General features: G+C 40.7%; 2 protein-coding genes across 2 annotated transcripts; both read right to left on the reverse strand.

Moving 5' to 3' along the window:
* Positions 1–4,814: 4,814 nt before the first annotated feature.
* On the reverse strand, positions 4,815–8,928 carry LOC114570260 (uncharacterized). Its single transcript, XM_028600503.1, has 8 exons — positions 8,817–8,928; positions 8,508–8,578; positions 5,731–5,910; positions 5,583–5,641; positions 5,425–5,490; positions 5,286–5,342; positions 5,066–5,190; positions 4,815–4,851 (listed from the first exon to the last, which is right to left on the reverse strand). Exons 1-8 carry the CDS (start codon positions 8,921–8,923, stop codon positions 4,815–4,817), a joined length of 702 nt encoding a protein of 233 aa, XP_028456304.1. The 5' UTR covers positions 8,924–8,928.
* Positions 8,929–20,117: 11,189 nt separating this feature from the next.
* LOC114570423 (SE-cephalotoxin-like) lies at positions 20,118–21,858 on the reverse strand. The gene has a single exon (XM_028600752.1). It carries the CDS (start codon positions 21,856–21,858, stop codon positions 20,206–20,208), a length of 1,653 nt encoding a protein of 550 aa, XP_028456553.1. The 3' UTR covers positions 20,118–20,205.
* Between the last annotated feature and the right edge of the window lie 3,745 nt (positions 21,859–25,603).

Raw genomic sequence — 25,603 nt, forward strand, 5'->3', positions numbered from 1 at the left:
CAGCTTTCACAGAGAGGGGCATAGAAGCACATGGCCTTTCAACAGGGTTGATTTCAGCCACATGGGCAAGCGAGTAGCCGTCGCCCTTACCGATCCTTTGTTCAGGGGCTGATTGTCTAGACACAGATATATATATATATATATATATATATATATATATATATATATATATATATATATATATATATTAGATGACTATAAACACAGTGATAAATTAAATAGTAATAAATATTACATCCTGAAAGAGATAAGTAAATACCTGTTTGCAGTGTTCTTATTCCTTATTAGAGTGGCCTTTTGTTTTATGTTCTGTAGTGTCGGGGTCTGTTGGATTGGGCTACACGGCGCTTTTTAAAAACAAAATGAATGAAAACACAGTACTAAATCAATTAATGCTGTAGTGTGTAATATATTTATAGGTTTTTACCTTGTGGTATAATAGTTTCATCAACTAACACAGCCACGTTGTCCCAGCTCTACGTAGAATTACCTAATGACGCAAACTACATTATATAAAAAAAAAAAACGTTTTTTAAGTCACAAATGTCTGAATGAATTAAATACCTTACAATAAGCTTTTCTTTTTTTTTTATTTACTCACCAAACGCAGCCATTCCTGTAGAAACGAATCCTCTTTCTTCAGAGGTCTTTGTTGAGGAAGTCTGAGAAAACGAGGGAAAGTTTTAGCTAGCCGCTTAGCTAGAAAATGCCGGTAAAAAGGTGAGCCACCAGTCTTGAAACAAGGGGTTTTAAACACCACAAACCAAACCCCTTTATGACGATTTAACACTCACAACAATAGACCCCACATTTACAAGCTAACCACTGGTCTAACACGAGTTTTCTTTTTAACACTAGCGTCACATGGTACAACCCACCAGCATTACGAACACACGATCAAAGTTTTAGCTAATTCATGAATGACTGAATGAATTAAATATCTTTGAACATTCTTAAACACAAGATTTGTATGCGTGCACAGCTTCGACGATTAGATGCACTACCATATTCGGCCACTAGATGGCGACGCGAGTACCAACGTGCGGCCGCGGCGTCATCACGCACGCGCATATCACCAGATTACATGCCGGCTTTGCGCGTGCGTGTGATGACGTCACATATGCACGCGCAAAGACAGCACTCTAATACTACTTGTGAATATTGATGCTTAAATAGTGATTTAAAGGGCAAGAATATTTCATACAATAAGTTAGTGAATACACACACAAACACAAGTTAAACACTGATAAGGTTATTAGTGAAACCCCACTTATTTGGTGAATTGGATAGCAGTTTTAAAGAACTCAGGATAGCCACCTCTCACTATAGCCAGCCACGCTAGAGAGGCGCTACACTCCGATTATACCTTCACGATAATCTGGACCACATGCTCACAGCGTGCGACTTTCAACGGCACGATCACGGCGTCTAAAACCCCCTCTTTTGAGACAACACAACCACGGTTGTAGAGGTATCAATTTTGCAATATCAATTACATGAATTTCTGCCCAATTTTAATCAAACCAAGATGTCTTACCCTCACAGATCCAAAATAAATTTTGTGTTGAGGTCCAAAGAATGTCAGTGTTATTAAAAACAAAAGCAGGAATTCTCATACCTTTAAGTTCGGTGCACCATTTGGATGTGTGAAGTCCTGCCAAAAAGTTCTGGTTTGGGTTCTGGTCTTGACCAGACGTCGGGGGTCACCATGAAGGAATAAATATGACCGATTTTGCTCAGGCTCAAAAGGCCAGCATTCTCTGACTCACTTCTGAAGCTACCTCTGTGTTCGTTGACTGGTAGACCAGAAAATAATACTCACGATTGGCTCAGTTCCATTTAACCAAGCTTTAGTAAAGGATATTGCAAACAGAATACAACTTATACATCATGACAAACAGGTACCCATGCATAAGGACCAGACCCCTTTAAGACATGTTCTTTCTCGTCCTAACGTTCTGTCTGGGAATCTGGTCCCGTCCTATCCTCTGCCCTCTCTCTGTATTCTCTGCAAGTTCCTCCTTTCGTCAAGGTGTCATCAGTAGGTCATAGTTCAGACGTTCTGGCCCCCGTGAAGATAGCAAAATATGTGCAAGCCCTGGACTCACTCCTGTTCTCTCCTCCTCTCCTGGCCTCCAGATTGTCTGTCACTATTAGATATTATACTGGGTGCATTCTGTCCCAAATGTTTATCAGGAGCAATTTGGCTATCCCAGGCTACAAGGCATTCTATTCTTAACACAATATATTTCTACAACGGCGACGTGCGAACGGGTGTCTGGTACATGGGGTCCACAGCGTGGCCGTGCTGCGGCGCTTCGTGCTGGCGCCTCTGCTCGACTACCTCTGCGTCGGCGCTGCCTTCCTGCTGGCGGGCTTCGTCTCGCTCTTCAGGATCCGCTCGGCGGCGGCGAGACGGAGAGCTGGAGAGGCTGATGGTTCCGACCGCAGTGGGAGGGGGCGTGGCGCAGGAAGACGTGCAGGACATTTGACTTGATGAAGTTTCTCTAACTGAACCTGTTCTTTGCTCTAAAATGTTCCAACTTTACATTCACAAAAATGTGCCTTTTTTCTCAAAATATAGAATGTTTATTGATTATATATATAATATATAAATAAATAAAAATTGTTTCTGAAACATTCATTCATTAAGTATTTTAAAATAATTCATTAAAATAATATATTTTCATATCATTTAAATGATTAGAATAAAGGAATATAGTATTACAAGGTACAAACATAAAATGTCATTTAAAATGTTTGGTGGTGCTCTGCTTGTAGTTCCTGCTGTCCACCAGAGGGCGCCATGGAACCACTGAACTCAGAGCCCTTTATTAGATTAGATTAGATATTCAGAAACAGCATCTCTGAGCTGCTGGTGACGTCATGGCGCCCTCTGGTGACATCAGCAGGAACTACAAGCACAGCGCCACCAAACATTCACACATTTAAACATGTTTACACCTTTTATTAGTTTCATTTCTATGTTTTTATCTTACACACTCACCCCACTTTTTAAATAACATTTTATGTATTTATTTTGTAATACTTAAATTCTGTGTGTAGCCTACTCTCAACACGCCATCCTCTGTTATAATCAAAACATACTTTATATTTAAAAACAACTCTATTTACTATATGTTAACTGTCAGAAGTAGATGAGATAATGCTGCTTCTCTCTGGACATTTCCTCTTGTTTCCTGTTTAAAGTTGACTTTCACTTTCCAGAGTTTGTGTCACATCTTTTTGTCTCTGTGTGGAGCTCCAGCTGAAGGTAATTTAGCTCGTCTGTCTGGAATGTTTGACTCGTCAACTCCAGCTGGGGTTAGTTTAGTTTAAGAGCAGAGGCCCGTTCCAGAAAGCAGGTTTAGTGAAAACTCTTGAGTTTGTTAACCCTGAGATGAGGGAAACTCTGGGTTTTCCGTTCCAGAAAGAGAGGTAACTTAAAGGGGTGATAGAATGATTATATAGAGTATTTCACACTGTTCCTTATGGTCTCCTAATGGGGTATGTAACATTGATATTTTATTGGCCCTTATGCATCCCTGTGTTTTGGCCCTATTTGTAACAAGAGCTTTTCTTCCAAATATGGTATGGTCATAAATATTTAGATGAGCTGCGCGCTGATTGGTTGAGCAAATTGCCATACGCAGACATTAGAAATGCGCGCTGATTGGTTGAGCGAATCCCCAATACACACACATTAGAGAAGCGACAGAATCTCATATTCCAGACATTGCAATGTTTCATTACCAAATTCACTTCTGAGACTTTTTTATGCGAGAAATCAACTATATAAAGCTCAAATATGGGCCATTTTACGAAAATTGATGGCTAATTGCAAAAATGGTAAGACTGTTTGTCTGACTTCAGCGGCGGTGCTGCTGCCTCCCCGATTGGCCAGCCTTCCTTCACAGAGCCCGGCCTGCTGTGAGCTCCGTTAGGCTGGCAGCCCTGACAGAGCTCCATGTCCTGTAACTCCCCTCTTCCTGCTAGCTAAATGGCCCGTTGTGTGAGAGTGAGAGCGCGGTCAGCGAGCTTGTTACACCAGCAATCTCTTACCACATGTTACACACAATGTCACGCCACTTAGCTATACAACATATACCTAAATGTCTTATAAAGCTAACAACGGTGTCCGATTTCAACTTAATTAATATTTGTGAAGTTCAGCTAGGTGTTTCGTTAGCTGCGACTGTCCCTTCAATCCTATCTATGTGTAGCTACAAATCACGGATAGTTAGCTTCATTTTCGGTGTAATTCGAGTATATTTACAGTTTGAATTTCGTCACGCCAGTTATACAACATCTAACTAAATGTCTTATAAAGCTAACAACGGTGTCCGATTTCAAGTTAATGAATATTTGTGAACTGTAAGGGTTTCGTTAGCTGCGACTGTCCCTACAATCCTATGTGTACAAGATTGTGGCTAGTTAGCTAGCTTCATTTTTGGTCGTAATTCGAGTATATTTACAGTTTGAATTTCGTCACGCCAGTTATACAACATATACCTAAATGTCTTATAAAGCTAACAACGGTGTCCGATTTCAAGTTAATGAATATTTGTGAGCTGTAAGGGTTTCGTTAGCTGCGACTGTCCCTACAATCCTATGTGTACAGATTGTGTACAGTAACAAAACTTCAATGTGGCCCACTGCAGGACTAGAGCCCGGGTGGAGATGACCATAGGCCTGCTGAAAGCTTGTTTCCAGTGCCAACGCCACCTCAGGGTAACCCCTGAGACTGTGACATTATTGTGGCATGTGTTGTTCTCCGTAATATTGCCACAATTATGGGAGAGCAACGCCCGGCCCTACATGTAGAGGACCCTGATGAGGACCCCATCCACCCTGCAGATGTCCAGGATGGAAGAGCAGTCAGGGACATTATATGTAGGAATCACTTCATCAACTAAAGCACAAGCACCACCCAAATAAAGACAAATAATTCAAATTTTATTATGTCTTCTTTATTTCCTAATAACGCAAAAGCAACAGTTAGGTTTTTTATATATTGTTCCAATAACTAACACAAGTCACCTGTGACCATGCACCCACCTCTAACTTGTGTTTGAGGATTTCGATTTCCAGATCCGTCTTTTTAATCTGGCAGTCCAACAATGCCAGTTCAAGGTCCATTTTTTTCATTTGCTGTATCAGATGCATCTTGTAAAGGTCCTTCACAGGTAACTGGGAATACATAAAATCATGACATTAAAAAAGAAATCATACAGTTGAACATTATTTCCACAGAAAGAACCTCTGGCAGTTGCTGGACATCTCACTGTGTTCATCTGTGCTGTTGAAGTTGATGGACCCTCCTCCTGTTGCCCAGCCATGTTCTGTTAAAAAATAAAATATCCAGTCATACATGTCACATTCCATATAGAGATGACTATCAGTAACATAATGGTGATATCTTACCTCTGTAGGCCTCTCTGGATCCCTTTCTGTGGCAGCAGACAATGTGTCCTCTTCGTCTGTTTCCTTCTGTGAAGATGAGCATTGTTTTGTTAGACTTTAAACTACTTGCATCATTAAACTACTTGCATCATGTCTGGAGTATTTAGTTGTCTACTTACAGCTTCAAGGACTTCTGCTGTGACATGAGGGTCCACGAGTGTGAGAACACCATCAGAATCTGTTGGAATAAATTACAAACCCATGAAGGGGGGAATAATATCTCTAAAATATAAATCGGCATAAAAGAAGATAATATAAGCCTATTACATCTTATGAAGGCACTTGTGTCCTGTGATGTGGCTGGCTTAGAGGAAGAGCTCCCTCCAGGGATTCCTTCAGCCACTGGCCTTCCTGCATTTTGGCTCAGGGCCAGCTCCTCTGCCTCTGTCAGAGGTGGTGGTGCTGGTCCTCCACCAGTTCTCCTGGCCTCTGCCTTCTTTCTGTTGGCTTAGTAGAATTTAAATGGGCCCTTTTAATTAACAAAGGAGGATGGGCGAGAGGACATCTATGTATGTGAACATTAGTTGGGGATAAACTACAGCACATTCAAATTGCCAATGAATATTTACTCTCATATTAAAAATGTGATTAAATGAGGTACAGCCATGATCCTACTACACTTAAAGTGATGGTTCGGTGAAATTTCACCCTAGGGACCTTTGCACCATGACCTCGAGCCAAACACCCCCCGAGAAGGGTTTTTTCACCTGGGTCTAACATTGGGAGAGTTAGCGTAGCAGCGTTATCAGCTGAATAGCTTAGCGCAGGGGCTAATGGACCCACATTTGTATCTGGTAAATGACCCCACTAATAATGCCCGAAATGATACCAAACTTCTACAGTAGTACAAATAGGTTATGTACTCATAAAACGATGGATTGGAAAGTTTGTAAGTTTATGAACACTTGCCTGCTGGCTTCTGCTCTCTGTTGTTGTTGCTGCTGCCGGCAGTAAGACGAGTGCTTATTTACAACACCGAAAAAGAGATACAACAAAATTATTTTTTAATTTAACTTTTTTTTTTTAAGTAAGTGCTGTAGTATAACTAGCAGGAGACAAGTAATAACTGAGATAAGTTTGGAGACATTACCTTATTTAATCATTACATTAATCAATATTTTTGTTGTATCTCTTTTCGGTGTAGTAATTTGTAGACGGCCCTAAGCTAGGGTGACCAGACGTCCCGGTTTGACCGGGACAGTCCCGATTTAAAATTTTACGCTAAAATGTCCCGGTTTACACCAGGAGCGGCTTTAGCCGATTTTGCCATGTCTTCAGCCCCGAATGTTTTGAGTGTAGCCCCGAATGTAACTTTCTCCATTTATTTTTCCGAGGCGAATAGAACGGGCAGCTACGTGCGGGGTCCGACCATGCTGTTTTTGTTGATATCACCTAGCAACCGTCTCTCCGTGAGGAAAGCTGTGAAAGGGGTGAAGTTTTCGGAGGAATCGTAGCCAAATCAGTCTAATACAGTGATGCCATCAACACAAAGGAGGAGCGCAATACTACTGATTTAGTTTGAAGTTCCCGTGACGTGACGTTTCCAGTCTACGGTTCAGACTCAGACACACGGAGCTCTGAAGCTGACCTGTGGGTCTCTTAGTGTCCACTCTCTCTGTAAAATGCAGCGCAGCTTCAGGTTCATGGATGCGCTCAGCTGTGGCCATGCTGCGGTAGATGTGTCGCGTTTGTGCTGCGTGTATTTCTGTAGTTTCGGGTTTCCACCTCCGACGTAGAGCAGCGTACAGCCACTTCCATAGCTAAACTATTTGTCTCATTCAAAGACCAGAGACCCAAAGGGGGCTCTGTGTCTGTCAGAAGGTCTGAGATCTACCGTATCAGCAGAGCAATCACGTAATGTACAGCAGACTATGGTGCAGGTATAGATTAGTTTCTGAAATATAGCTTGTGATTTTATTCTTGTAATAGCCTATTATCACTTTATTTTTCTCAAAATATCACAACTCCTCCAAATCACAGAGAACACTACTGTGTTTATATACTTTGAATGTGCACAAAGTTTTGGACAAGAGCGGTAAATCTTGCTCAAACATCTGAAATATTACAGTCCAGGGGTTTATTAATAAATTAAAATGAATGAATGTATCATTGAGGTGAATAATTGTCATATGCATAGGCTATATGTGTGCTGACTCAGGTATAATTAGAAAAGTCCATCCAAAGGAGAATAAATAGTTGAAAGCAATACAGAATGCCTGACAGCCGTACTGCAATATATTCCATTATGTTTTTATATTTGGATTGTAATCTGTTTCTCTTTAAATAAAGATATTTGCAGCATACATTGATTCAGAAAAAGGTAGAAATAGGTGCATAAAAATTCACCAGAATGCAGGAAATTAAGTGTTTAATGCTCAAAACTTTCAATAAATCATTTTAATTACTTTGCTGTTATTGGAATATATAACACTTAAAAAAATCTCAGCATAAATCTCACACTAAACTGAAAAAGGCTGTTACTGCAATTTTGTTAATTTCACAGGAAAAACACTTATTATTAGACGAGGAGCCTAGGATCAAAATAATGAAGTTACTGTCTGTGTCTGAACAGGGCTGGCACATGTTCACGTTAAAAAGCGTGTGCGTGCACAAACACACTACGGTCACGCGCAAAGTGTCCCGGTTTTAGCTCCGGGAAATCTGGTCACCCTACCCTAAGCACTCGTCTAACTGCAGGTAGCAGCAGCAGCAGCAGAGAGCAGAAGAGAGCAGGCAAGTGTTCCTAAACTTCTGGTGTACTTACAAACTTTCCAATCCATCATTTTATGAGCACATAACCTATATGTACTAGTGTAGAAGTTTGGTATCATTTTGGGTATAATTAGTGGGGTCATTTACGAGATACAAACGTGGGTCCATTAGCCCCTGCGCTAATAAGCTATTCAGCTGATAATGCTACTCTACGCTAACTCTCCCAATGTTAGACCCAGGTGAAAAAAGCTTCTGGGGGGGTGTTTGGCTCGAGGTCATGGTGCAAAGGACCCTAGGGTGAAGTTACTCCCAACCATCACTTTAAGTCTTACCTGTTTGAACTATGTTCTTATATTTCATTTTCAGCTGCTTCCACAAGCGTTTTTCACCCACAGGATTGCACCTAAATGAAATAGATTATAGGTTCAATACCATTCCACCAGTTTTTACCAGTGATGTTATATTTGTGATTGAATATGAGCATGTGTGTAGCCTATTTCAGGCCTGTGTGTAGGCCTAGTATGTGTTCTAACAAACAGTGTAAAAAATATAATTTCCCCACTGGGTATTAATGAAAAGTATAAATTAAAATGATTGTGTAAATTAAATATGGAATGACAACACTATATATTGGAACTTACGCGACCCGAGCAACAATTTTCTCCCACGCCGTTTCTCTCTCGTTTGCTGCAGCAGCTGTGTTGCTCTTTTCACGAAATACAGGTTCATACTCGCTGTACGCCTGCATGAGTATTTCCAGGCTGTTGCCATGGTGAATCGTAGAATCATGGCTCCATTCATGCTGCCTTTTTATAGCGGTTGTGCACGCGCGTAACCCTGAGTGAACCTACTCTGAGTTGATGGAACCAATTCAAATCAGCTGTTCTGGAACCAAAAACTCAGAGTTTCCATCTCAGGGTAAATCTACTCAGACATCAGGGTTGGACTCAGAGTTTGTTAAACCTTCTACCTGGAACGGGCCCCAGGACCTACAAATAAAAATACAAATATAAATGTACTGAGTTCTGATGTGCTGAGTTCTGTTGTACTTACCGTATTTTTCGGACTATAAGTCGCTCCAGAGTATAAGTCGCATCAGTCAAAAAATGCGTCATGAAGAGAAAAAAAACATCTATAAGTCGCACCGGACTATAAGTCGCATTTATTTAGATTATAAATACAAGAGTTATTCAACTACACAATAGCACACAGAACAATACGCTGAATACGGTAGGTGTCCGGTATGTTAACGTAACACATTAACAGTTATTGAACTATACAATAGCACCAGAACAACTAGCTAGCAGGGCGTGGAGCATGGAGGTATTAAAAGGCGTGGAGACGAAGCTGCACCGTGAACGAGCCCCTCCAGACTCCTTCCTCCAGCTCTGGCCATCTTTCAGCCCACGATTAGCCGATTAGCTTTCTTTGTTTTCTTCATTGCAGTAAGAGTCACCTTTTCTCCAGTCTCCCTCATAAGTTTCTCCCTCATTTCAAACTCTCTTTCTGCTGCTCGATTACCGTTTTTGGCTGCATATTTTACTACCTGCAGTTTGTCATCTCTTTTCTTTCTCAGTTGTCTTTAGGAGCAGCGTTCTAGTTGTCACGAGCCTAGAGCGCCCTCTCGCGGCTGTAGGTAATGTTTTCAGTATGAATTAACATGTAAAAACATGTTCAATTATATATATTTTGATATATAAGTCGCACCTGACTATAAGTCGCAGGACCAGCCAAAGTAGGAAAAAAAGTGCGACTTATAGTCCGGAAAATACGGTACTACAAGTCAACTCAAGCACAATAACTGCCTGTTAGAAGAAAAAAAAACATTTTCAAATAACTTGCTACTCTCAGTGCCATGGCCCACCCAACCGGTCGGCCTTTTCAGGTTGGGTTTGTTTGTATTAGTGACAAATTATGTCCATCTTGGTTTTCCCCGTGTGTGTAATTTGGTTTGACCAAGTCAGCTACAAGGAGGAGTTCATATCTTGTTTTGTTGTTGCTATTTTAAAACCCCCAAAGCTACATAAAAACCCACTTTTCAACAAAAACTCCTGTTTTCCTCATTATTTTAGTGCTTGGTCCTTGAATTTCTTTTTTAATTTGTTATTGTATTTTAGGCACTTGTCCTAAGGAGTTGATTGGATCCGTTTGATATTTGGTTGGTAAAATCTTCTGACTAATGTGACCCTGAACTACAAAGGAATAGTTGATAGCAACACGCCATTTTAGGGCCTTTACAGGTATTAAACTTTTTAAAACTCCATCCAGTGGACTCAAAAGATCCTTTTTTAAATGGCGTCAGCAGCAAATCAAGACTTTTACGATGAAAAATTGCAAAGCTTCGTGTTTTTGTGGAATGGTGTTGCCGTGGCGAGTCAGGCAATTTTCATGTTTCACCATAAAACAGGAAGCTGTTGTAACTTCATAATACAATTTACTATTTGCCCGAAAGTTAACATACTGGATAAGAGTCCATAAAGTTGCTTAGAGTTTTCCTAGGAAGTGTTAGTGTCAGACAGATCATATCTGGGTTGAAACATTCAGTCATGAGGGCAGTTTTCTCTTCTCTGTACTTTCCCACTCGTCTGGTCGTTAATCGTTGGTCTGAACCGGGCTTTAGGAAACATTTGTGCAAGATGGATCATATCTGGGTTGAAACATAACATTCATGAGGGTGGTTTTCCTTCTCTGTACTTTTTCTTTCCCCTGTACTCTATGGTTACATTTGTATCAAGTTCATCCATCGTGTTCAACAACCCATTCTCACTAACAGGTCAGTTTGCTCTAGTTGTTTTGTTGCCTAAACCCAAATGAATCGTGTTGAAAGTTAGGAACAAATTATCAATGTGGTCGAAGAATGTGTGTGTCTGTGTGTGTGTGTTAGTGTGTGTATGTGTCTGTATCTGTGTCTGTGTGTGTGTGTGTGTGTGTGTGTGTGTGTGTGTGTGTGCAAGTGTCTGTGTGTGTGGTTGTGTGTGTGTGTGTGGGGGGTATTTGTGTGTGCATGTGTGTGTGTGTGTGTGTGTGTGTGTACTGTATATAATCTGTACATGTAAAACTCAGATCATTGGTAACTTTTTTTGGAATTATTGACACCTCTTTCCTCTGCAAATCTCACTATTTGAAACTGACTCTGAAAACGGGCAAATCTCAACAAGCCGCCTAGTTGACACCTGGCCTGCCTTCCTTCACAGACCCCGGCCTGCTGTAAGGTACCCACAGCACTCCATACCCGCGCAAAGTCACAGTTTTTTGGGTGGACTACTCAACGCTGCCGCCCTGACAGAGCTCCAGGGACTGCAGCTCTTCCTGCTAAATGCCCGGTGTGTGTGAGTGAGAGCGCGGTCAGCGAGCTTGTTATGCCAGCAATCTCTTACCACAGGTTCCAGTTAATCTTATAATGTGTGTAATTATAATGTGTTGAGTTATTTAAACAAACGTTTGGGGAAATACACGCCTCTTGTCCGCGAGTCTCATTGATAGAGCCTGCGGCTAGATGTAGCTCTATCAAGGAGAGGTAGCTAGCCTAGGGTGACCAGACGTCCCGATTTGACCGGGACAGTCCCGATTTTCAATTGTTTGTCCCGAGTCCCGACAAAAGCCTGTCGGGACGCTAAAATGTCCCGGTTTACACCAGGAGCGGCGTCAGCCGATTTTGCCGGGTCTTAAGCCCCGAATGTTTTGAGTGTAGCCCCGAATGTAACTTTGTCCAGTTTATTTTTCCGAGGCGAATAGAACGGGCAGCTACGTGCGGGGTCCGACCATGTTGTATTTGTTGATATCACCTAGCAACCGTCTCTCCGTGAGGAAAGCCGGGTGAAGTTTTGGGAGGAATCCTAGCCAAATCAGTGTAATAGCCTACATTGATGCCATCAACACAAAGTTTAGGAGCGCAATGCTAATGATTTAGTTTGAAATTCCTGTGACGTGATGTTTCCAGTCTATGGTTCAGACTCAGACACACGGAGCTCTGCAGCAGACCTGCTTGTGTCCACTCTTTCTGTAAAATGCAGCGCAGCTTCAGGTTCATGGACGCGCTCAGCTGTGGCCATGCTGCGGTAGATGTGTTGCGTTTGTGCTCCGTTTATTTCTGTAGTTTCCGTTTTCCACCTCCGATGTAGAGCAGCGTTCAGTTACTTCTCTAGCTAAACTATTTGTCTCATTCAGAGACCAGAGGCCCAAACGGGACACCAGAATACAGGAAATGAAGTGGTTATGCTCAAAATTTTCAATAAATAATTTTAATTCTTTTGGTGTTATTGGAATAAATAACACTTCAAAGAATCTTTTTTTAGAAAAAATCTCAACATAAATCTCACACTAAACTGAAAAAGGCTGTCGCTGCATTTTTGTTAATTTTACAGGAAAAAACCCTATTATTAGATGAGGAGCCTACGATCAAAATAATGAAGTTACTGTCTGTGGATATGTCTGACTTGGGCTGGCACATGTTCACGTTAAAAAGCGTGTGCGTGCACGAGCACTACGGTCACGTGCAAAATGTCCCGGTTTTAGCTCCGGGAAAATCTGGTCACCCTAAGCTAGCCTCCTCTTAGAATTCCTCTGAAATTCACAAAAATTTGTAAAATTTAAATCGGACACCATTGTTAGCTTTATAAGACCTTGGGGTAGATGTTATATAAGTGGTGTGACGAAATTCAAACGGTAAATATACTATAGTTATTCTGAAAGTGTAGCTAGCTAGCCGCAATATTTTCCCATTTTATTGAATGGGACAAATAGCTAGCTAGCTGCTCCTCCTAACAAGACCCCTCACATTCATAAAAATGCCTTAAATTCAAATCGGACTGTTAGCTTTTTTTAGCTTTGTGTCTTACAAAGCTAACAAAAGCTAACAGTCCTTGGGGTGTTGTGATGAAATTCAAACTGTAAATATATCATAGTTATGCCGGCAGCCGGCAGCCGGCTGCGGAGCCCCGGTAGTGCAGTAATCCACAAAGGGTGACTTTGCCCTGGGTATGGAGCCCAACAGGCTGCCGCTTTCTCGTCAGACTGTGTGGAGCTCCTAGAGTCCGACACATCTTGCCAAATTAGCCATCAATTTTCGTAAAATCGTTGATTTCTTGCATAAAAAAAGTCTCAGAAGTGAATTTGGTAACGAAACATTGCAGTGTCTGAAATATGAGATTCTGTCGCGTCTCTAATGTGTGTGTATTGGGGATTCACTCAACCAATCAGTGTGCGTCTCTGATGTGTGTGTATGGGGATTTGCTCAACCAATCAGCGTGCAGCTCATTTAAATATTCATGAGCATACCATATTTGGAAGAAAAGCTCTTGTTACAAATAGGGCCAAAACACAGGGATGCATAAGGGCCAATAAAATATCAACCAGGCCATTTTCAGCCCAACCAATGTTACATACCCCATTAGGAGACCATAAGGAACAGTGTGAAATACTCTATATAATCATTTTATCACCCCTTTAATGATTCAGAATCATTTTTCAACAGACAAACTGATCACATGGTGTCTCTACAACATCTACTGCCGTCAAGTTTTAGTTACTAACTATATATAACTCATGAAATTATGTTTGAAGAAGAGAAATGGTTTTTGCCGTGGATTACCTGATCGACCGCAACACCTATCAACAATTATGCAAAACTTTAAAAACTGTTTTGAAACATGTTAAAAACTGTCATGATATAATTCTGTAATGAAGATGTCTTAACTTTCCATATGTGTGATCAAACTTTGATGACATTTATTTACATAATCAAATTAAGTTATAAATGTTTTTTTTTTTTATTCGTTACAGCGAGGTGGTCTTCCTGCTGGGCCTTAGCGGTGCCTGTGGTGGACTGTGCATGGCAGGGGCATCCTCTTCCCTGAGGCAGGCCTTAACCTCACCACATACCACACGGTTTTGCTGCAGGGTCTTCAGCTGAGGACCACCGCTCTTTGGCGTTTTCACTAATAAAGAAAAGAATACTGTGAAAGTAATAAAAGAAAAATTAACAAAACAGTGCTTACTACAGGGTACTAAACGTTTCTCCTGTTTTTTATTTAAAAATTCTTAACCTTCAACTTTAGTTTTCTACATTAAGTAAGCAGAGAGTTCAGTCCTGGAGAGAGGCTCGGAGATCTGGACACTGGCCCAAAAATGTCTGCCTGCTGTGATTGGTCGGCTAGACGCTGGTGCAGAAACATCTGTCTGCTGTGATTGGTCAGCTGGACGCTGGCACAGAAATGTCTGCCTGCTGTGATTGGTCGGCTGGACACTGGCGCAGAAGCGTCTGCCTGCTGTGATTGGTCGGCTGTCTGGATGGTTGCTGGATGTGATGGTGGTCTCTGAGGACAGTCTGCAGGTTGTTGAGTCTCGGAGGAAGCCCCTGATCTCTGAGTCCGACAGGACAGAAGCAGTCCTTTTTAAAGGAAGCTGATTGGCCACACCTTCTAACAGGTGGAGCTGCAGACGCACACGTTTACCATGTAGGGACAACTCTCTGACTGTTAAAGCCTCTCCTCCTCATGGAGAAAAACAGTCCACTAAGTTTGAGTCTGCCCCGTACAGACACTAAAGAAGACGGTAGCTACGCTCAGACAGACAGACAGACACACAGACTGACATGGGATCTGAATTTGCGTAAACTGCTGAAAATTCTGTACTCACCGACAGTTTTTTCCCTTGTTGCATTGCAAGAGAGGATATCAGGTGTGATGGTGATAAATGTTGTCGCCAGACAGAGAGGAAGGATTGGATGACCCATGAGGTTGATACTTTTGCAGCATTTTTCTTTTTTGTTGCGCATCTTGTACAACAGTTCCTGATAATTTTGCTGTTTGCTGTATCTTTTTCTCTGTACAAGCTTTCTTTATGCATTTGTAGTTGGCTGGTGTGTACACACATTGAGCCAGCAAAGTGTGTGCCATGGCTGACATCAATAATACAGCTACCTAAATATACAATGTTAGCAACTGGACAATATCACAGAGGGTAACTATCACACTCTCAGGGCCTGATTTACTAACACTAGCGCAGTTTGCGCTGCGTCTGTTTATGCGAGTTCGGTAATAGTGCACGCTATGCTTCCACATTTTGCGTAGTATTTATCAACCCTGACACCCATCAGCCAATCAGCGTCTTTCTCCACCCACTATACCGTAAATTGCACTGTAGCGAAGCGGTACTTGTGCTATGATACGGCTGAGTGAAGACTGTGATATTCCCACTGCTGATGCTATGACTGTTTGAAATGATCCTGCTGCCAATATTTGTAATGTAGCGAGGAGTTTAACAACTGCTGGAATGGGATGTGAACGTTGAGTTGGAGATTCAATTTCATCTTTGATTTCTTCCAGGAACTCTAATATTGCACGGCTGCTTGATCTGTAACACTAAATGAAGTTGTGTTCACTGACAAAGTCTGATTCTTATGTTAAAAATATTTTCAGCCTCGCCTATGTCTTCGTCTTGCTCAAATTACATTTCCCATTTCACCAGCGGCATAAAGGTCTACGAGGAAACTCGACTGCGGCTGGTTTAGACCTGCTTTTAAGAGGCGGAGAATTTCCCCCGCAGAATAGAGACGCGCTCTTACTGGCAGTCTTTGTAAATACCACGGAATATATAATTAGGTGCACTTTGCGCTTATCCTCCCACCTTTTTGGTTGGAACTCCCACTTTCCCCACGACCCTCCCACGAACGCATATTGAAAGCACAACTTGTCTCTTCTCGCTCATGTGGAGGACAATCTGAGATTTGACCCAAGTGCCCCCTGTTAGTAAATAGCCCGCATCGGTTACGTCCGTCTTTGCGACCAATTAGCGCCTGGAAACAGGCGCAAACGGCTTGATAAATCTAGCCCTCAGAGTCCACTGTCATTGGACAAAATGTCTTTGCATTTTGACTGTCTTGGTCTGAGCAATGATAAAGGAACCTTTTGTTTTGATGGCAATGATTTATTCATTGATGATTTATTTACATATAAAATAGGAGTTCATTATTTTACTTGGGGTCAATTTGAAGCCATTCTAACATTGCTGCTTGTGTTGGACTTCCAAAGTTTGGCAGTCCATGCATTCCTGGGATAGGAGACTGAACTCTGAGTTGTTTGCATCTTTTATTAAACCAATCCCAACGGTCTTGGGCGGCGCTAAGCTCCGGACTTGGCGACGGTGGCTCTGCTCAACCCGGTCTCACTGCAGTTCGTGTAAATGTCCACGTTATTCTTAATCTATTGATACGTGCTCACGGAGACGTTTTTCTCGTTTTTTACATGTAAATGTCACATTATTTTTTACGTGTAAATGTCACATTATTTTTTATGTGTAAATGTCACATTATTTTTTACATGTAAATGTCATATTATTTTTTACGTGTAAATGTCATATTATTTTTTACGTGTAAATGTCACATTATTTTTTACGTGTAAATGTCATATTATTTTTTACGTGTAAATGTCATATTATTTTTTACGTGTAAATGTCACATTATTTTTTACATGTAAATGTCATATTATTTTTTACGTGTAAATGTCACATTATTTTTTACGTGTAAATGTCATATTATTTTTTACGTGTAAATGTCACATTATTTTTTACGTGTAAATGTCACATTATTTTCTCGGGGAAATGACGGCGGGAGGAGGCCAAAAAGGTCGCTCCATAAGCCGGGAAGCGGCCCGCTGGGGACCCGCCGGGAGGTGGCCGAAAAGGACGCTCCATAAGCCGGGAGGAGCCCGCGAGACGGCCCGCGAGACGGCCCGCAAGGCGGCCCCACAAAAACGGGATGGCGGAGGTTGGGTTTAGGAAAAAACTTACGGGGAAAGGGCGCCTTAAACGCCGGGGAAAGGGCGCCTTAAACGCCGGGAGACGAGCCACAGTAACACGCGGGACAAAACACCACACGCAGGGACGCCATCCCCGGGAAACAAAGCGGCGCAAACGGGACGCGATCCCCGCTCGCCCGGGTGAAAGTCCCGTGTTGTTTGACCCATCCACCACCCCGACCAACCTACCTACGCGGATTTTCGGCTTTTTATATTACTCCCTACAATTTTGTGCTGTGGCCACAAAATATGCTTCCCATTGAAATACAGTTCTATAGAAATAAACCTTACTTCCTTACTTACTTACTTACTGTTGATACAATACAGTAATGTGATCTATTTAAATGAGCTGATACATGGTTAAACCTCATTGGCTCTTACCAGTGTATCTCCGTGTGTACATCATCCACAGTTATCCCACCAATCAGTCCCAAAACCTCCCAGTTAGAGAGGAAATGATCTAACATATTCTTTATATAACCACCCAGTTAGAAGGAAATTATCTAACATATTCTTCATAAAACCTCCCAGTTAGGGAGGAAATGACCTAAACATATTCTTTATATAACCACCCAGTTAGAGAGGAAATTATCTAAACATATTCTTTATAAAACCTCCCAGTTAGAGAGGAAATGATCTAAACATATTCTTTATAAAACCTCCCAGTTAGAAGGAAATTATCTAACATATTCTTTATAAAACCTCCCAGTTAGGGAGGAAATGACCTAAACATATTCTTTATAAAACCTCCCAGTTAGAGAGGAAATGATCTAACATATTCTTTATATAACCTCCCAGTTAGAGAGGAAATGATCTAAACATATTCTTTATATAACCTCCCAGTTAGAGAGGAAATGATCTAAACATATTCTTTATATAACCTCCCAGTTAGAGAGGAAATGATCTAACATATTCTTTATATAACCTCCCAGTTAGAGAGGAAATGATCTAACATATTCTTTATAAAACCTCCCAGTTAGAGAGGAAATGATCTAAACATATTCTTTATATAACCTCCCAGTTAGAGAGGAAATGATCTAACATATTCTTTATATAACCTCCCAGTTAGAGAGGAAATGATCTAAACATATTCTTTATATAACCTCCCAGTTAGAGAGGAAATGATCTAACATATTCTTTATATAACCTCCCAGTTAGAGAGGAAATGATCTAACATATTCTTTATAAAACCTCCCAGTTAGAGAGGAAATGATCTAAACATATTCTTTATATAACCTCCCAGTTAGAGAGGAAATGATCTAACATATTCTTTATATAACCTCCCAGTTAGAGAGGAAATGATCTAAACATATTCTTTATAAAACCTCCCAGTTAGAAGGAAATTATCTAACATATTCTTTATAAAACCTCCCAGTTAGGGAGGAAATGACCTAAACATATTCTTTATAAAACCTCCCAGTTAGAGAGGAAATTATCTAAACATATTCTTTATAAAACCTCCCAGTTAGAGAGGAAATGATCTAAACATATTCTTTATAAAACCTCCCAGTTAGAGAGGAAATGATCCAAACATATTCTTTATAAAACCTCCCAGTTAGAAGGAAATTATCTAACATATTCTTTATAAAACCTCCCAGTTAGAGAGGAAATTATCTAAACATATTCTTTATAAAACCTCCCAGTTAGAGAGGAAATGATCTAAACATATTCTTTATAAAACCTGTTGTGAAACAAAGGTTTTTCTGAAGAAGACAAGTCTGGATGAAATCAACCTTGTTTTAAGAAAAACTGGTTTTATTGTTATATGTTAGGGTTGCACTATATGAGGAAAATATGCAATATGCAATGACGTTGTTGAATATCTTGATCAGGATATAACTTCTGATAAATAATCAGATATTAGTGTTCTCAGTTCTGCAGATTTCAGTATTCTGATAAAATACAACAAACTGCTTGAAAAGAGTAGTTAAATGATAAATGTTGTCATAGATGCACAAATCATTCCAATAGTTTACATTACATCATATGTCATTTAGCTGATGCTTTTTAGATTATAGATTGCAATGCATGAAGTATAAGCATTATCTGGTCATTTTAAAGGAAAAACAACTCCACGTATCTTAGGTATCTTATCTTAACATAGCTATCTTATCTGTAGCTATGTTTCCATCCACACGTTTTTATCCAAATTAAGTGATATCAAATGAAAAATGCCTTATGGAAACAGTAAAGGAGACAAGAGACTTTTTGAATTTAATTTACGAGCAAAATATAACAGCTATTTTAGATAGCAAAAATCTAAGAAATGCCATAATTTATCAGGAACTCGCAAAGGAAATGACCAACAAAGGTTACGACAAGCCGTGGGACGTCCTCCGGAGTAAATGGAAGGAGCTCAAACAGCGATACATGTCTCAAAAAAGAGAGTTGTCTCTCAGCAGTGCTGGAGGGAAAATAAAAGGCAAGTTCCACCTTTTTGATGAGGATCAGATCCTCGGCCAAAGGTCCATCGGAGCTTCCTCAGCCTTTTATATTAACAACAACTACTTTCGTCTGGCAAAACTTTGTTCACAAAAGTTTGCTTAAATCTTGTGCGATTCAGTGCAAAATGAATGAAAACACCTTAAAATGTCTCAAATCAATTCGATATACCAATTTAATCGCAAAACAGCATGTGACGTCATTACGCAACAGGTTTTTATTCACTTTAAAGCTGTTGGATGGAAACACACTTTCACCAGCTTTATTCACATTAGTTTTTTTACCAAACTTCAGATAATTCAATTGACAAGTGGATGGAAACTTAGCTAGTAAAGTGTCTTGAGATAATGTAACTCTTGTTAAGATTTGATACTATAAACAGAAATTGAAATACACGGCGCCCAGACTCTATAGGGTGTCAATGCTGTGGTAGAGGGCCAATCACATATCACATTAAGTCAAAGAACTTTCAGTGATTGGTTGCAAGCGAAACCAAACAAATAATAATTTTTCTATAGATCTGTGTACAAAAAGAATCAAATGCATGTATCATTTGACTGGAGGAGTTTCCATTCTACTTGGTATTGAGTGTTTCAGTTGATAATTTAAAAGGTATTGCACAACGATACCAAGCCCTAATAATCAATAGTATCCAGCCTCATCCGTGGATTGTACTTGTTCTTCCTTCATGGTGCCGTTCTCAGATGCTCAGTCAGTTGATGTGTGTTTAGTTTGTCTGTTGGCAGTAAGTTGTCGTTCCTGTCATCTGTCAGCGGTCTGCAGATATCTCCTACTAGCCATGGCATCTGTCATTGATAGACTTGAGAATCTCTTCCAGTTTGATCTCCATCAATTTGATTTTGGTGTCAATGGTGCTGATGTCAGGTACAACTTGTAAATCGATCGCTATAGTGGAGTTAATTTGGGTTCTCTCTTCACATCTCTTACCATAGTAACCCTCCCAACAATCACACATCCATTCATTGGAGTCCATCAGCTGCTTGCACGCTCCATGGTTGCTACATGTTTCACCTTGGCAGACAGGCAACCTCCGGGAGTAATAGATAGAAATCTTTCTTGGATACCAGGTTCCAGGCTCACAGTAACGATGGCATAAGGGTGCTGGGGCCTCAGCAAACTCAGTCCCATAGGCAGCATGTGTCGCTTTAGCATAATCTTTAAAGATCAATTTCATCTGGTCCGCATGTGGATTAGGCTTTTGAGGAAAATATATACAGTTATTTGTTTTGTACTTAATATTGCATGGTTGATATGATTCAAAGCATTTATTAGCTGCTTGGATAACGTAGTTATCATACAATACATCTGCTATCAGAGTGTAGCCCACAGCGATGGTGACCATGTCCACGGTGACCTTAGTTAATTCATTTAGTTCGTACTGTTCTTCCTGGTTTGTGTTGTACACCACCACCACCCAGTTGTACCAGTTGTACTTCTTATCCAGACACTCTTTCACCTCATCAGCGATGGCTCTTTTGTTGTCAGCACTGAGTCCTTTGCTGATCTCCACCACATCTTCCATCACATACTGCATGTGGTTGTCCAGGCAGTAGTTCAGAGCTGATATCTGAGCCTCATAGAAGTTCTTGAACATCTGGGTATGTTTGGCTTCTATACCTGATGAATCCAACCCAATCAGTTTCCAGTAGACCTGGTTCAGCACCATCCCCTTCCACAGCAAACTGCTGAAATAGACGTTATATTTGCCGATCTCTTGAAAGTCACATTTAAACTTCTTCCTCAGCAGTTTGTTGAGGTTTTCACTAAGAGACGTGTCTTTGACCGTCAGGTAATGGTAGAGGTTGGCCACACTGGCCTCAGTTCCTGTGTTCTCATAGTAGTTGACAAATATCTCTGCCAGTCGGAGTTTGTCCTCTTCACTTTGTACCAAGTAAGTGTTCTGAAGAAGCTCATTGAACTTCTTCCAGGAGTTGAGGATGCGGACTTCGTCTCGAGAGTAGACGCTGGCGTAGTTATACCATTCAACGTCTGTTGCCAGGTTGGAGATCTGGATGGAGAGCAAGTCCAGCTTCTTGTTCACTTCTTCAAACCCTTTCTTCACCTCGTTCAGCACCGGGTCATCTTGAGGGATTAAGATCAAGACCATGTTGACAAAAGACGCAACCAGAACTCCGACGCCAGGCGCCAAGCTGGCAACGTTGGCAAGACTCTTTATCATAGCTGACAACTTTTTGGTATCAATCTTTTCAATCCCTTCTTTGACGACAGTGAGGAAGCTGTTTGCCAATGCCAAAGATTTATCCACTTTCTCTCTGGTTTCGAAAGGCAGGTCTCTCTTCACCCTGTAGGGGGGTGAGACGACAGAGGATGTGGGATCTTGTGATCGAGCTGAGGATGTCGTCCAGTAGAGAAGAAGGATCAATGAAGCCAACAGCATGGAGGCAGACAGCCGAGGGAACGCCATGACTGCAACACAGACAACACAACATGGAATCATGTTCTAAACGCTGCAAGTTCAAGACTCACAACTAGGGATGGGTCTTGAGAGCAGGTTCTATTAGGACCCAGTTAGACACTTCTGTTGCAGAAGCATTGCTGCATGGTATAATACATTGTGTGTGTTAAGATATTTACACATGTAATAATTGATTTTATCTAATTTAATCAATATATTTACGGTATTGAACTTGAATATAATATACAGCGGGGAAAATAAGTATTGAACGCATCAACATTTTTCTCAGTAAAGATATTTCTGATGGGGCTATCAGCATGACATTTTCACCAGATGGTCAGTAATAACCCAAGTAATCTACACATACAAAGAAATTAAAACATGTATGTCTGTGACAAAAGTAATGTGTAATAAAGTGGAATGATAATGGGAATAAATATTGAACCCATGAAGAAAAAGGGGTGTAAAAAGGCATGGGAAGCCAATAAACCAGCTGAAATCTGTCAGTATTTAGGAAGCAATCCTGCCCCCTATTAGTGCAAATTAATATCAGCTGAATTAGTCCTAATTGATGGCCTATAAAAAGGTTTCTCATTACTAAGGTGTCACTCAAGAAGCATTTCATGATGGGTAAAAAAAGAGCTCTCCCAAGACCTTCACAAGCTTATTGTAGAAAAACATACGGATGGCATTGGTTACAGACGAATATCTAAACTTCTGAAAGTTCCAGTGAGCACTGTTGGGGCCGTTCTCCGGAAGTGGAAAGAACATCATTTGACCATTAACCGGCCATGACCAGGTGCTCCTCGCAAGATGTCTGACAGAGGAGTCCATAGAATACTTAGAAGACTTGTTGAAGAACCAAGGACCACTCGTGGAGATCTTCAGAAAGACCTGGAAGAAGCAGGTACACTTGTTTCAAAGAAAACAATTAGTAATGCACTCAACCACCATGGCCTCTATGCACGCAACCCAAGCACCTGAGATCCGCCCACAAAGCTACTTGCGTTTTGCGTTTCATACTTGCATTTCAGATCGTTAAAATAGCCCAATTGGCCCAAAAATGGCCCATTGAGTGTTATTTACTTGGGAAAACCTAGGAAAGTTTTTGCACAAATTATAAGTAAATTCTACAAGGGCGATCATCAAGTAAACTTTACTTGCAGATATAAGGATCTTTTACTAGCAAACCTCAGGTAATTTACTGACGTTTATTAATGTGGTTATTGAAATTTACTCTCTCATTCTTTGTAAGTTTTACTTAAACTCTGAAAAATCTCACCTAAAACCAGTGGCTTTTCAAGGTAATTTTTAAATACTTTTTCTAACTTTTATTTATGGACTATATTTAACTAACATTTACACAACATTTTACATAATGTTTTACATAATAAATTGCCTAAATTTGTTCTTAATGTTTTTGTTTATTGAAACAATGACTTAAAAGGTCCCATGGCATGAACGTTTCACTTGATGTGTGATGTATGGCGGAAGATAGAGGACCCAAATACAGGGAGAGGCAAGCAGGCAGAAGATGGTTGAACTTGAGGTTTTAATCCAACAGAAAATGGCAGTACAAGACTGGAAAACTCTCAAAGTCACGCAGGGAAAAATCAAAAGCAACAGGCGAATCATGCACAACAGACTGACGGCAACTCACAGGCAGGAACAAGACCTTTAAAAAATAAATAAAAATGAGGCAACTGTTTAATTTAACAACCCATTTTTTTTTTTCTTAAAGGTCCAATATGTAATATATGTACTGTAATAAATCCAAAAATGACAAATGAAAGCAGCAAACAAACAAACAGGATCAACGGAGATAGATTCTACCCGACCTAAAAAAAAACTAAAAACGGCATGCTTCTGACAGTTTCATGACCAGAGATGTAACAACCCCCTGGTAAATATTGGAGATGTATTTGAAAGATGGAGACAGCTTAGAGCCCAAAAAGATGCAAAGTTGGCTTATTTTCTCCCGAACAGGTAAGCATTAGCTTCAGGCTAATTTATCACAGCTACTAGGGATGGGCATTTTATGTCATTTCAACATTTGTTTCAAACAATTGAGACATAGCCAGTAAAGTGATCCCGACTGGTCCTGGCTAACGCCGCCATGCTAACCCTGCTAACTGCTAACATTACCGGGAGGACCAGGCAAGCAGCCCGTGCCTGTTTATAAAGTGTAGTTCAGCAGCTGGAGCCGACAACGGTGAGTTATTTTAAGCCACGAGAGGGGGGCTGTAAATCGGAAAGAGAGGACCGTGAGTTTGCACTGTGTTTGTTGCCGTAATTCTAAGCCAATGAAGTATGTTCAGTCGGCAAGGTAGTGGTATTTTTAGCGTTTCGTATTGTAATTCTAAGCCGAGGAAGTGTGCCTGTCTGGCGGGTGGAGAGGACGGCGAGGTTGTGGGGTTTTTGGCGGTTCCTACTGTAATTCTAAGCCGAAAAAGTGTGTCTGTCAGTTGGTTACAGAGCTCAGTGTGAGCATGGGCTTTATGACTGTCAATATAGCCAGCATCTCCCGTTAGCTACTCTGCTGTGCTGTGGAGTAATGTCTGGCTATGTGAGACTAGCATCTACCGTTAGCTACTCGGCTGTGCTGTGGAGTAATGTCTGGCTATGTGAGACTAGCATCTACCGTTAGCTACTCTGCTGTGCTGTGGAGTAACGTCTGGCTATGTGAGACTAGCATCTAACGTTAGCTACTCCGCTGTGCTGTGGAGTAATGTCTGGCTATATAAGCCTAACAACATTGTTGTGGATGCTGCGGTCTCAGCCTGGCAACCTCAGTGAACTTCAAGTCTGGGGAGGAGGGGGCGGGGGAGACGACTCTCCAGTATTTTGAATTTGTACTGCAGTAACTTTTTTAAACACTAGCTGTCAGTATTACATATTGGACCTTTAAGTGAAAAAGTATTTTTTTCAATGAAATATTTTTCAGCAATTTTGCATGGCAAAACAACAGCAAGGTATAGTTCACCCTAAGATGATTTTTTTGTTATTATTTACTCACCCCTTTGTCAATAGGATTGGTGAAGTTTTTTTAACATCCGTATTCTTCTGTGAGTTTGACAGAAGTTTTTTCCACTCAACTGCACTGAGCGGTATCTTAGCTTCAAGCATCCAAAAATACATCAATAATCAATAAAATGTCTCCATACTGCTTGTCTGAGGTAATCCAAGTGTCCTGTAGCTCAGACATGCCAAGACGTTTGTAAAAAAATATTACAAACTTGTGTTTTCAGCTTTGTTTGCTCTGCTGCTCCTCCCATGCGTTAAAGGTGCAAGGAAAAGTTCAGGAACTGTTGGCATAGAGCATACGTAGCCTATCTTTTGGATAGGCTTTTTAACCTTAAACTCTCTAAAAAAACATTTGACATGCTTCAGGAACCTTCAGTGCGATTCAATTCTGCCACAATAAAGGCTAAATTAGGTTTTAATTAACACAACATTCAGAAAATCTGCTCACTTTCGGTACACCATATTTTCAATGCTGGAAGATTACTTTTTATGAGGTTATTTCAACTTTAAATGTTGATTTTTGGTTGCCCTAAGGTTCTAAACGTCTGTTTCTGTATCATAAGTAATATCCTACAAAAATCCGAGCATCTTGACACTAAAAAGTGCAATATTTCATCCGTGACCCATTGAAAATGGCCCCCATGACCAACGAGGTTGAGAATCTCTTGTTTAACTTGAAAATGCTGATATAACTTCTTTTCTTTTATACCCAAACTTAGCCACAGGGCCA

The sequence above is a fragment of the Perca flavescens genome, chromosome 15 (genome assembly GCF_004354835.1).
Source record: "Perca flavescens isolate YP-PL-M2 chromosome 15, PFLA_1.0, whole genome shotgun sequence".
NCBI classification, from domain to species: domain Eukaryota; kingdom Metazoa; phylum Chordata; class Actinopteri; order Perciformes; family Percidae; genus Perca; species Perca flavescens.